At 36.8% G+C, this 13483-nt stretch overlaps 1 protein-coding gene across 1 annotated transcript in view; it reads left to right on the top strand.

Annotated features, from left to right (window-relative positions):
* LOC110445574 overlaps positions 1-12213 on the top strand; it is a 21262-nt gene extending 9049 nt beyond the window's left edge. The window contains exons 4-7 of the mRNA XM_021490241.1: positions 880-958; positions 3518-3666; positions 7577-7652; positions 9240-12213. Of these exons, the coding sequence (XP_021345916.1) occupies positions 880-958; positions 3518-3666; positions 7577-7652; positions 9240-9514 (579 nt within the window). The 3' untranslated portion in view covers positions 9515-12213. The remainder of the gene's footprint in view (positions 1-879; positions 959-3517; positions 3667-7576; positions 7653-9239) is intronic.
* The last annotated feature ends 1270 nt before the right edge of the window (positions 12214-13483 follow it).

Genomic DNA, 13483 nt, shown 5'->3' with positions numbered 1-13483 from the left:
ATTCTATTTCTTTCACATTAAGTACTGTACTAGTAAATATGTGAAATGACAAACTCACTTTGAAGGTTGGCTTTCATACACATCAGTATTAAGTTAAGATCAAAAGTTACCTCAAGGTGCATTTACTGTTAACATGACTCGATCAAACAGATTAGAGGAAAGAAGAGAAAAGATCGAACTGACAAAGAACTAATGAAGATGGTACAAAGGTGGGAGCCAAGCTCCCTCTGGGATCTCTTGTTTTTCTTCTGATACACTGCTTGATAATGATGTTACAGTTAACAGTGTATTATAAGTGTGACACCATAGTGTAACAGCTAAGGAATTTGAGGGGAAAATACTGCCGTACTGGCAGGCTAGCTTTTCGAGTGATGCGGTATAACCAGGGGACTAGTTCAGCAACGTCGGGCGTGGTCAGTAGCTGAATGGGTCGACCACCAGCACGTCACATTTGGTGACAGTGGTGGGATCATGCAAGGCCAGTTTTCGGTGGTTAGGGAAGGTGCATTAATACAGGGGGAGGTACTAAGGGTTTCCCTAGGCCAAGTCTCAGGACGAGACTTCTCTTGAGGGGAGAATAGTGTAACAGCTAACGAATCTGTGGGGTAATGCTGCCTTACTGGCAAGCTAGCTTTCCAGTGATGCGGTATAACCTGGGGACCCGCTCACTTAATTAGTTCAGCAACGTCGGGCGTGGTCAGTAGCTGGATGGGTGACCGTCAGCTCGTTACATTATCTAATGTATTTTGATAGGTCATAGGGGATATGAAAATTGATGAATGCGCCCAAGACTGCAGTATCAACTACATTTAGGGTAGATGAAAATGCTTATATACTTACTTGTCTTTAAATGATGAGATTCTGCAATTCTTCCTCCAGGCTTGTAGAGGAGAACAGGACGATATTGGCACTTCAGTATTCGTACATCAGATTGAACAACAGGTACCGCAGGCTCAAGGTATGATAAGCTCTCCTCACCCAAAGGATTTTTTTGATTTTTTTTTTCTTGTAAGGCAATTTGTATATATCCCTTGAGCTGCCATCTTTTACTGCACATCACCAGCTGGTCGCAGGCATATAAATGACAGATACATAGCCTGACAGTGTAACATCTATTAGAATTAAGCAAAGTATACACCTATATCAGGTGGGCTTTTTGGATACATTGTGTGAGAAAACTGAGAAGACCTTGTGTGGCCTCTTCTGTTTATTCATCACTGTCTGCGTGTCATTATTATACGCCTGTCAAATTTGACGCTAGTATTATGGTATGGCGTTGTCCAGCCGACTGGCCGGCCGACGTAAACTTTTGTTTGTCCGGCAATCTCCTCCTACAAAGAATTTTGATTCAACAATTTTTCCAAAAGTTATTGCCCTTTGTTCATTTCAGTATTTGATTTTTTGTCCGGAGATCTTCTCCTACATTTTTTGACGGATTTCTTTGAAACTTAGTAGGCTAAAAAAATCATGATATGTTGTTGTGTTTCCTTGAAAAGAATTGTGATTCGTCAATTTTTGTAAAAGTTATTGGCCTTTGTTTATTTCAGTATTTGATTTTTGTCTGGCAATCTCCTCCTACATTTTTCAACGGATCTCTTTGAAACTTGGTATACATTATAATCATGATATGAAGTTGTGTCTCCCTTTAAAGAATTTTAATTCAACGATTTTTGCAAAAGTTATTGCCCTTTGTTCATTTCAGTATTTGATTTTTTGTCCAGAGATTTTCTCCTACATTTTTTATAGCATGCCAGCTAACCACTCTTAGAATGATGCAGATTTTATTTCAATGTAAGACAGTATATAACACTTAATGGCGTATATTGTTCTGCCCCGCGGTACTCTTGTTGATTTAGCCCATCATAATAAAAGGGGTAAAACTTTGGGCATCTAAAACGATCTTTTTGTAACAAAGCAGTAGTCAAATTATTTTTATGTTCATACAATTGTACCATATAACCACAACAAAATGTTCTACAATGTTTGTAAAGGAGAACTCTCTATAATAGTGGGCATTTTTGTTTTGCATCAGTGTTATTTTCGTGGAAAGCTTCCTTCCCAAATTCACCAATGTCGTTAACAGAATCAAATTTGAGATTACATTTGAGTATTGCTGCTCAGCCAGTTTTACACTGAAACACATACATGTACATAGATAAAAGTATTTATATTCGGGTCCATTTTTCTAGCTGCTTCAACCAACTAAATATTTGTCTACTACACTATTTAAGGAAGTAATATATTACTCATCACATGTGTTTTCATTCTATTGAACAGTCGATGCTCAACAGATCAGCTGATAGTAAAAATGTGTTGTGTGAAGGTCACTAAATAGGATAAGAAATCTTAAAATACCAGACACAACACAGACCAATCAGTTTCCCACAAATTCTAAACTGACTGAATATTAGTTTCGTAATAAAAACACAAAATTAACACTGCACCATTTCGAGGCTGTGAACAGTACTTTAAAAAAAAAAAAATATATATATAATTTAGCAACTTATATATTTGTTAGTCCAAAATAGTCAATTGCTGTATGGTAAGAAGTCATTGGCTATTTCACTTTTTACTAAAAAATTGATCTCAAATTTCTTATATGATTTCATTAAAACAAATCATCAAATGTGTATAAAAAATGCTTGGGTTAAACTTTTTTGTAGAAATTGAAGTTACAACAGTATTTGCTAAAAATGCCCCCTTTTGCCTTTTATATTCTGCCTTTTTTGGCAAATTAAATACATAGACATTGGCAGGATATGTGGATAGGAGCCATATTTTCATCGTGAAATTGTAAAAAAAAAAGCAATCAGAATATTGATCAGGCAGGCAATGACATAATTAAATGTTGTTCTCTTCATTAATACTACACTAATAATATGTCAGCATAGGCTTTCTTATACCCCAACGAAGTCGGAGATATATATTATTTGTATTCGCTTTGTCCATGCTTGTCTCAGTATGTGCTGACTGTCTGGAACATATCTCAGTCACTGTTTCACGAATGGCCATTGAACTTTGTATATAGGTACATCATGACAAGGTCACTGTGACTGTGACCTCACTTTGACCTATAACCTTGACCTCAAGTTCTAACGTTGTTTCATTGTATATATAGGATCATCAAGGGAATGGGGTGTATCACATCCAAAAATGAACTGACTGTCTCAGCTTCAGTTTTATGAATTGGCATCATGGAAAGGCAGTGTGTTACATCCTAATTGAGGTCACTGTGGCCTCAATTACACCTTTGACTTTGACCTCAAGTACTGAAATACAGTGTAATAGAGGTTTCCCAGCATACCTGTTTCATGAATAGGCTTCACACAGTGTATGTAGGCAATGGGAAGGGTTATCTGTAAGTTAATCTAGTTTTAAATGTGTTTGTCAACATGAGTAGGTGTTTAATACTGTGTAGAATGTCACATCATGAGTAGATACAGTGTATTTGGTGGAGTACATACACAATGAAATATGATATTTATTAATATTTAATGTTTGTTTTGCACTTTTTAAGATCCTGAATCTGGAATAGGATCAATGACATTAACTGATGAAGATAGATACAGATCAGAGTCTGACTCTGTAACCAATCAAGGCTCTGGGGCAGAATCTTCCCTACCAGCCTCAGGTGACACTTCTGCAAACAGTACATCAACAACGATGGTTTGTTATAGTGCCCAACTTTTCCTTTCTTTATAAATAAATGGACTTCAATCCAATTTGGTCTGGAAGGAATATCCTTAGGCAAAGGGCACTCAATGTGTATAGACTTAGGCTTTGGCATCCCGAGTGGCAAAGAGGAAGGTCCCAGCATGGAAAATTGAGGTGGACATTCAGTATTAGTGATTTTAATCTTATTCACTATCATACATGCCCTGGCCAAGTGATGAAGGGCTATAACCGTAGTTGGGTCCAAGGATCCCAGGGTCAAGGGTTCTCAACAACAGTGTATAAGTAATAGATAGTATGGTCATATGGGCAGTGGGGTCACTACCCCAAGTGTAATAGATAGTATGGTCATATGGGCAGTGGGGTCAAGACCCCAAAAGTAATAGATAGTATGGTCATATGTGCAGTGGGGTCACTACCCCAAAAGTAATAGATAGTGTGGTCATATGGGCAGTGGGGTCACTACCCCAAGAGTAATAGATAATATGGTCATATGGGCAGTGGGGTCAATACCCCAAAAGAAATAGATAGTGTGGTCATATGGGCAGTGGGGTCACTACCCCAAGAGTAATAGATAATATGGTCATATGGGCAGTGGGGTCACTACCCCCAAAGTAATAGCTAGTATGGTCATATGGGCAGTGGGGTCACTATCCCAAGTGTAATAGATAATATGGTCATATGGGCAGTGGGGTCACTACCCCAAGAGTAATAGATAATATGGTCATATGGGCAGTGGGGTCACTACCCCAAGGTAATAGATAGTATGGTCATATGGGCAGTGGGGTCACTACCCCCAAAGTAATAGATCGTATGGTCATATGGGCAGTGGGGTCACTACCCCCAAAGTAATAGATCGTATGGTCATATGGGCAGTGGGGTCACTACCCCAAACGTAATAGATAGTATGATCATATGGGCAGTGGGGTCACTACCCCAAGTGTAATAGATAGTATGGTCATATGGGCAGTGGGGTCAAGACCCCAAAAGTAATAGATAGTATGGTCATATGTGCAGTGGGGTCACTACCCCAAAAGTAATAGATAGTGTGGTCATATGGGCAGTGGGGTCAATACCCCAAACGTAATAGATAGTATGGTCATATGGGCAGTGGGGTCACTATCCCAAGTGTAATAGATAATATGGTCATATGGGCAGTGGGGTCAATACCCCAAAAGTAATAGATAGTGTGGTCATATGGGCAGTGGGGTCACTACCCCAAAAGGATATGTATTAGGACTCTCATTACTAAATTTATACCTGTTCTCGTTTTATATTCATTGCACTGATCCTTTGGTAAACATGTACCTCATTTGGCATATATATATTTATTACATTTTTGTCAGTGAAATGGCGGATTCTATTAACTTGATAAAACCAGGGACAGTATATTATACGTCCCTGATTAAACTGATATCTTTCACACAGGTTTCATGGTAACCTATTTTGATAGCGTTTTGTGCGTCGTGCGTCTTGCGTTAACTTTTCCTTGTGAACACGATAACTTGAGTAAATGTTAACCGAGTTTGATGAAACTTTGTATGCAGCCAAATATCAATAAGATCCTGGATGAGGTCGAAAATGGGAATTATTCGACAGTAACTTACAGAGTTATTGCCCTTTGTAATAATATTATTTTTATTGGACCTTTTGAATACGGGAACTTGAGTAAATGTTAACCGAGTTTGATGAAACTTTGTATGAAGCCAAATATCATTAAGATCCTGGACGAGTTCGAAAATGGGAATTATTCGACAGTAACTTACAGAGTTATTGCCCTTTGTAATAATATTATTATTGGACCTTGTGAACATGGGAACTCGAGTAAATGTTAACCGAGTTTAATGAAACTTTGAATGCAGACATATTTCAATAAGATCTCGGGACGAGTTCAATAATGGGAATTATTCAACGGTAACTTACAGAGTTATAGCCCTTTGTAATTACATTATTATTGGACCTTGTGAACACGGGAACTTGAGTAAATGTTAACAGAGTTTGATGAAACTTTGTATGAAGCCATATATCATTAAGATCCTGGACGAGTTCGAAAATGGGAATTATTGACAGTAACTTACAGAGTTATTGCCCTTTGTAATAATATTATTATTATTGGACCTCGTGAATACGGGAACTTGAGTAAATGTTAACAGAGTTTGATGAAACTTTGTATGAAGCCATATATCATTAAGATCCCGGACGAGGTCAAAAATGGGAATTATTCCACAGTATTTTACAGAGTTATTGCCCTTTGTAATATTATTATTATTGGACCTTGTGAACACGATAATTTGAGTAAATGTTAACCGAGTTTGATGAAACTTTGCATGCAGACATTTTTTAATAAGATCTCGGGACGAGTTCAATAATGGGAATTATTTGACAGTAACTTACAGAGTTATTGCCCTTTGTAATAATATTATTATTGGACCTTGTGAACACGAGAACTTGAGTAAATGTTCACAGAGTTTGATGAAACTTTGTATGCAGCCATATATCAATAAGATCCCGGACTATAAATGGGAATTATTCGACAGTAACTAACAGAGTTATTGCCCTTTGTAATAATATTATTATTGGAACTTGTGTGAACACGATAACTTAAGTAATTATCAACCAAGTTTGATGAAACTTTGTATGTGGCCTTATAACAATAAGATCTCAGATGAGTTCGAAAATGGGAATTATTCGACAGTAACTTATAGAGCTATTGCCCTTTGTAATAATATTATTATTGGACCTTGTAAACACGATAACTTGAATAAATGTTGACGGAGTTCATTGAAACTTTGTCCGTTAACTATTTGACGGTGACCTGCAGAGTTATTGCCCTTTGTCATTATATCATTATTTGTCCCTGTAATGTTGATTGACATTACACAAGAATAGATGTAAATTCATGTGGTACACCTTTTTTTTCATTCATGACACATTTTTGCTACTAACAAGGTGCTATTAAAATTTTGTGCCTTACTTAATAAATGATTGATTTACGCTTTTACTTGTTTCTTTTAACCAAGAACAGAAGACATACTGTTACCAAGTTTGTTCAAAACAGCCCCCTTGTGTCAAAATTGGAGTCACACCCATTTATTTCAGTTATCGTGTTCACTTGGTCCAACAATAAAAGAATTACCAAGGGGAATATATGTAAGTTATGGTCAAATTGGTCCGGTATTCAAACTCATCCAAGATCTCATTGATACAAAGCTGCATACAAAGTTTCATCAAAATCGGTTAAAAGTTATTGTGTTCACAAGGAAAAATTAATGGAAGATGCAGCAAGGTCATTCGGACCGACAAAAAGTATGAATTGGCCCCTGGATGACAGTCCTAATTTGAATCGGATGTCAGGTGACCGTTAAGGCCCATGGGCCTCTTGTTATAAGCCATCATACCAGAAAATATCAGAAAACGTCGGAATTGCGTTGAGTATCCCATTCAAAATGGCGCGCATGTTTGTGAGCGTTAATGTTACATCAACTTAATTAGGTGCATAGTTTCATGTACATGCCACAAACAGTCCAACTTAAATGACAGCTCACATGCATATACTGTAAAATTCAATTCACGTTTTCACTATACTAATTTTGGGTGGTCAGGTGGTGCAGTGGATAGCGCACTGGCCTTTCACCAAGCCGGCCCGGTATATTATACTTATTATAGCTACCACACTACATGATCCACTCCAATTGCTGTTATTTTTCAGGTCTATTCAAAATGAAATTCTGCCATAACTTTGTGATAACAAAGAGCAGAATTCAACATGTAATTTGCTACAGTCAACCCAAAACTTTCATGAACAGGTGACCGATAAAGGCATTTTGCATCTCATGATCAGTATAATTTTCTTAACTGCCAATTTTGTACAATGTATTATCAATGTTCGTTTTATTTTAACTAGGACGATGACCAGTTATCACATGAGTTTGCTCCAATGTGTCCTCCTGATTGTGTTGTTGCTTTTGCAAGTGCACATGGTAAGTATGTCACCTGTCCAATATCCGCACTGTAAACCTTTACACTGTAGTATGTGTCCTACTGTACACAGATGACTACCAAAATCTAATCAGGTGTATAACTTAATACATCCTAGATACTCCAGGGGTTATGATCACTATAATACACTCTCTGAACACCTGGAATATGTCATAGCAAAATTGAAGGTTCATGGCTAGATATGTGATTGGTCTCAGGTATAAAAAAAACCGACCAATCGCTAGGCTGATACCTGTCCTGGAGATTACAGAGGAACAGCACACGACTTCAAAGGCAGGCAGTTTTACCGTTATGTGACCCCCAGAATTGGTTAATGTACAACAAAGGATCAAACTAGTCCTCTTGTCTCATCCATAAGTTGGCACACACCGAGCCTTTGATTTTGTCATGACATATTACAGGGGTGCAGAGGGTACAAATGAACGAAACTCCTTGAGTATCCAGGATGAACTTGATACTTGGTACTACGTATACCAAGCCATAATGTTGATATAAAGGACTATGTATGGTTTGGGGGTGTTTTGGCCCCCAAATGCATAAAAATTCAAAACCTTTGAACAAACTTTCAAACGACTGTTTCTTTAATTTTGAATACTTCCCAAATACTAGCATGAAAATATTTATTTGTCAATTATTGTTGCATCTTGCATGTACACACGCTTTTCACTATGGACAGACAGATTCACAAACACACTGACAAATATTATATACCCCCTCTCCCAAGTTGGGGTATAAAAAGTGTAAAGAAGCGTAAATATTAATCGCGCATAGATCTAATGAAGATTTGACAATGGTTGGTACCAAGATTCCTCTCCCTTATTAGGTCACCTGAGCTTTGCTCAAGTGACTTATTTCAATCGCTTTCCGTCCGTCGTCGTCTGTCGTGCGTAAACTTTTTACATATTCAACTTCTTCTCAAGAACCAGTGGATGGAATTTTTTCAAACTTGGTCAAAATCATCCTTGGTAGATGAGGCTATCAAATTGTAAAATTGGTATTCCCGAAAAGGAAAATTAACCAGTATTTCAAAAAACTACTTCTCCAGACTCGGGTACTAGTCATTTTCTCTGCATAGATGGAAAGATCATCAGGGGCTTTATTTAAATTGTAAATTTCAAGACCCCTGAGCTATCCGTTCTCCCTTGGGGAGGGGGTTTAGTTTACTATAGTTTATATAGGTAAACAACACTTTTGGGTATATTTTGACAATTTTCTGTTGGAAATTATTCTTTCTTAATGAGAATTATCCTTGGAGGAAGATGGTTTTAAATTGTAAAATTGGGATTCCTACCTGAACCCTAGGGGCCAGGGAAAATCGTTATTTCTTGGTCAGAATCATCTTTGGTGGATGACAGTACATGTATTATATTGTAAAATTGGAATTCCTGCAAGTATTGTATTTCACTTAGTTTACATGCTGATTTCCACATCACATCTCAACCATAAAATAAAGCTACCAGTACCTATGATATAACTCAGGTGACGGCTAAGGCCCTTGTGCCTCTTGTTTTGTTTTTTTACAGAAATTGAATGTGAATTTATTAACAAGACTTTTAATGTTTTTACAGAATATACAAGTAAATGTAGTAACAAAACGGGTGGTTGGTTGCTGCATTCCTTCAATTCAGCTGTTGAGGAATTAGAAGAGAATGGGGAGCTTAGTATTCTTTCTCTCCTTACCAAGGCTAACAATCCTGTGTCGGGAATGGCAGGAATGGAAGGTCAAAGAGAGGAAGGTGAGAAGTGCATAGGAAGCTTTCAGCATAAACTTGTGAAAGAGTTAATTCTGAAACGTGTTGCAAAAGAAAGAGATGACGCAGACGATGAAGTGGAAAATTTGTAGCAGACATGTTGTAGAGGGAACTATTTCCAGCAAAAGTAAAAACTCATATTACAATGTACTAGCGTGCAGGTCAGCATATAGTGCTACGGACATAATGAACTCATATTACAATGTACTAGCGTGCAGGTCAGCATATAGTGCTACGGACATAATGAACTCATATTACAATGTACTAGCGTGCAGGTCAGCATATAGTGCTACGGACATAATGAACTCATATTACAATGTACTAGCGTGCAGGTCAGCATATAGTGCTACGGACATAATGAACTCATATTACAATGTACTAGCGTGCAGGTCAGCATATAGTGCTACGGACATAATGAACTCATATTACAATGTACTAGCGTGCAGGTCAGCATATAGTGCTACGGACATAATGAACTCATATTACAATGTACTAGCGTGCAGGTCAGCATATAGTGCTACGGACATAATGAACTCATATTACAATGTACTAGCGTGCAGGTCAGCATATAGTGCTACGGACATAATGAACTCATATTACAATGTACTAGCGTGCAGGTCAGCATATAGTGCTACGGACATAATGAACTCATATTACAATGTACTAGCGTGCAGGTCAGCATATAGTGCTACGGACATAATGAACTCATATTACAATGTACTAGCGTGCAGGTCAGCATATAGTGCTACGGACATAATGAACTCATATTACAATGTACTAGCGTGCAGGTCAGCATATAGTGCTACGGACATAATGAACTCATATTACAATGTACTAGCGTGCAGGTCAGCATATAGTGCTACGGACATAATGAACTCATATTACAATGTGCTAGCGTGCAGGTCAGCATGTAGTGCTACGGACATAATGAACTCATACCTCACTGGTGTAGTTACGTTGTAAATGGCCTGTAGAAAACCATCAATGATTCTTTAACTCATTCACCCCTGAAGACACATTTGAACTCTTCCGATTCAAAGGTTGGAATAGTTCAATATGAAATTGCAGGGGTGAATGAGTTCAGTGTTTTTTGGTATTGTAAACAACATCAACAACCAGAGTATCGATCGGACAAAGACAAAAACTGGTGATAAATGTGCTTCCAGCCATGACACTGTGATAGTTTGATACAAACTTCAAACCAAGGATGTTACTGTTTACACAAGGTAGAGTGCTAGTAACGGAAATATTGTAAACCTGATTTTGTGACATACTGTTTAAATTTGCATTATTATATTTGTATGTGGTTATTCATAGTAAGTAAATGTGCCAAGTCTCTTATTTTTTTTGGAACCCCTCTGTAAGCTTTTCTTGGTTTTTGGATCAGCAAGCTTTTGTTTTCAATTAGATGTTATATAATGTCCCCTTTGACTGTGGATTGGAGCACATAGAAATGTCCTTCAGTTTACATCATATTCAATTCCAGTTCTAAAATTGAAAGTTTGTGGGTAAGAGTCGATTAATTTTAATGAGTAATGTTTTACCAACAAACAAGCATTATGATGTTATTAGATATATTTCCTGTGATGGGTTGTTGTTACATGTAATTGTAAAAATGATACAAAATCTGCATATCAATAAAAAAATGTCTCCACCTCGGTAAAAATATGCTCATTACCTGACAAACATCGTTATTAAGTTATTCAAGAGTATCTTTCATAATGGAATAGTTTAAGCAAATATTTTTCTGTAATTCAAACATTAACTTCTGTTTCCTACGCATATTCAGAACTAATTTCATGTATGTAAAGTCATCATACCAGAGGCTTTTGCAATTTGTGTAAGATAATGTAGGAACAGCTTCAATGTATTCTTGTCATTCATGGGTGACTGTCTTTTATTTAAGAAATTATCAAGGATATTAAGTAGTTGACGACTTGAGATTTAAGTTTTATGATACATGGAGGTATGAAGGTACCTCTTCAAGGTAAGAGGTAATTTATCGGACACTTCGGAATATTTTTATTTTGTAATTTTGGTAAATTTCTTAAATCATCATTTTTGAAAATATTTATCCAACAATACGTTAGATATTGTTCTGATCGTGAATTTATTTCCCAATAGTTTAATAAATTTGTCCTTAACGTGTACATGTTACATTGGCTAAACTAATTACTTCCCACCACAGTAAATATATACAATATATCCTCCAGCTATTTTTGAATAACGTTTTAACATTGTTCCAGCATAAATCACCTCTTTACATATTGCTCCTGCCGAGTATCATGTCTGAAAATTTCTACTGAAACTGACGAACTCTGGTACAATGTACTACGCGCTGCTCAGTATCTTGTAAATGACAGATATTTTGTTTGAGGACCCCTAGCTGTTCTACTGCAGGCAAAACACTAGATAATTAGGTTATGATTTCTCATATATATATATTGACCTCTTAATTTCACTTTGGATAACACTGTAGTCACTTTTGTCTTCCCGTTTACTTCCGTCTTCCATCATGTTGTCGGGTATTGTATTCTATCTACACGTACATGTATCAAATAAATGATTTTAATACACTTCATACTAGTTTTAAACATGGAATATAATTTATATATTTACTAACATATTTTGTATACTCATTTCACAGTGATATTTTATTAAATATGTATATTCTAACGAATCAGAAAGTATCGCACGAGAGAATATATGCGTCTGCGCAATAAATGAGTGCTTTCAGATTCGTTAGAAAAACACAAGTGTGTGGTTTTTCTTTTATCACATACCTTCCGTATTTGGTAGAGATTGATACAAAGCTTTTATAAACTTTGATATTTTTTGCAAATAACAGGATCTTTTCAGTTCGCCATGACAAGGGGATTCCCATAAAAAGTAGTTCCGTCTAGTAGGTAAATACATGTATGAAATCTCGTTAACACAATTGTCATGTATCATCGATATGTTTGTATTAAATCTGGTTTGACACTTGTAATTTGTTGTGTTTGTATCAAAATCGGAAACATGTTTAATTAATGTGTTTGTATTAAATCTGGTAAACATATAAGTTTTTGTAAATACATTGAGTACATAATACAATGAAGTGCTAGAAACGGGTCTTGTAAACAATTTTAGGCTACATATGTGATTGATGTGTTATTATCGAATATCGTATATAATGAGTACTTTTTTCGTCGGGGTGTCTATCAGATCTTTGACAACCGTCTTGCATGTTTTTTTCTATCAAATCTTTACGGATGTTTTTATCAGATCCACAATTCTTTGACAATTATACTCCCGCAACGAAGTTAGGGGGTGGGGGTAAACTGGAATCACCCTGTCTGGATGTCTGGATGTCGTCCACAGTAACTTGTCCGTGCAACTCCTCCTTAACTAACAGGTGGATTTCATTGAAACTTCGCATGAAGGATCAGTATCTTATGTAGCTGTGCACCGGTCTTTTAATTTGAGATTTCGACACTTTTTGATGTAGTTATGCCCCGTTGTGAAAAATACTTGTCCATGCAACTCCTCCTTAACTAACAGGTGGATTTCATTGAAACTTCGCATGAAGGATCAGTATCTTATGTAGCTGTGCACCGGTCTTTTAATTTGAGATTTCGACACTTTTTGATGTAGTTATGCCCCGTTGTGAAAAATACTTGTCCATGCAACTCCTCCTTAACTAACAGGTGGATTTCATTGAAACTTCGCATGAAGGATCAGTATCTTATGTAGCTGTGCACCGGTCTTTTAATTTGAGATTTCGACACTTTTTGATGTAGTTATGCCCCGTTGTGAAAAATACTTGTCCATGCAACTCCTCCTTAACTAACAGGTGGATTTCATTGAAACTTTGCATGAATGATTGGTATCTTATGTTGTTGTGCACTGGCATTTTAGTTTGGGAGTTCGACCCTTTTTGATGGAGTTATGCCCCTTTGTACGAAATACTTGTCCGTGCAACTCCTCCTTAACTAACAGGTGGATTTCATTGGTATCTTATGTTGTGGTGCACTGTCATTTTAATTTGGGATTTCGACCCTTTTTGATGGAGTTAAGCCCCT

The sequence above is a fragment of the Mizuhopecten yessoensis genome, unplaced genomic scaffold (genome assembly GCF_002113885.1).
Source record: "Mizuhopecten yessoensis strain PY_sf001 unplaced genomic scaffold, ASM211388v2 scaffold2329, whole genome shotgun sequence".
Classification (NCBI taxonomy): domain Eukaryota; kingdom Metazoa; phylum Mollusca; class Bivalvia; order Pectinida; family Pectinidae; genus Mizuhopecten; species Mizuhopecten yessoensis.
Note: the sequence above shows the minus strand (reverse complement) of the source record. Positions and strands in the feature narration are given on the sequence as shown.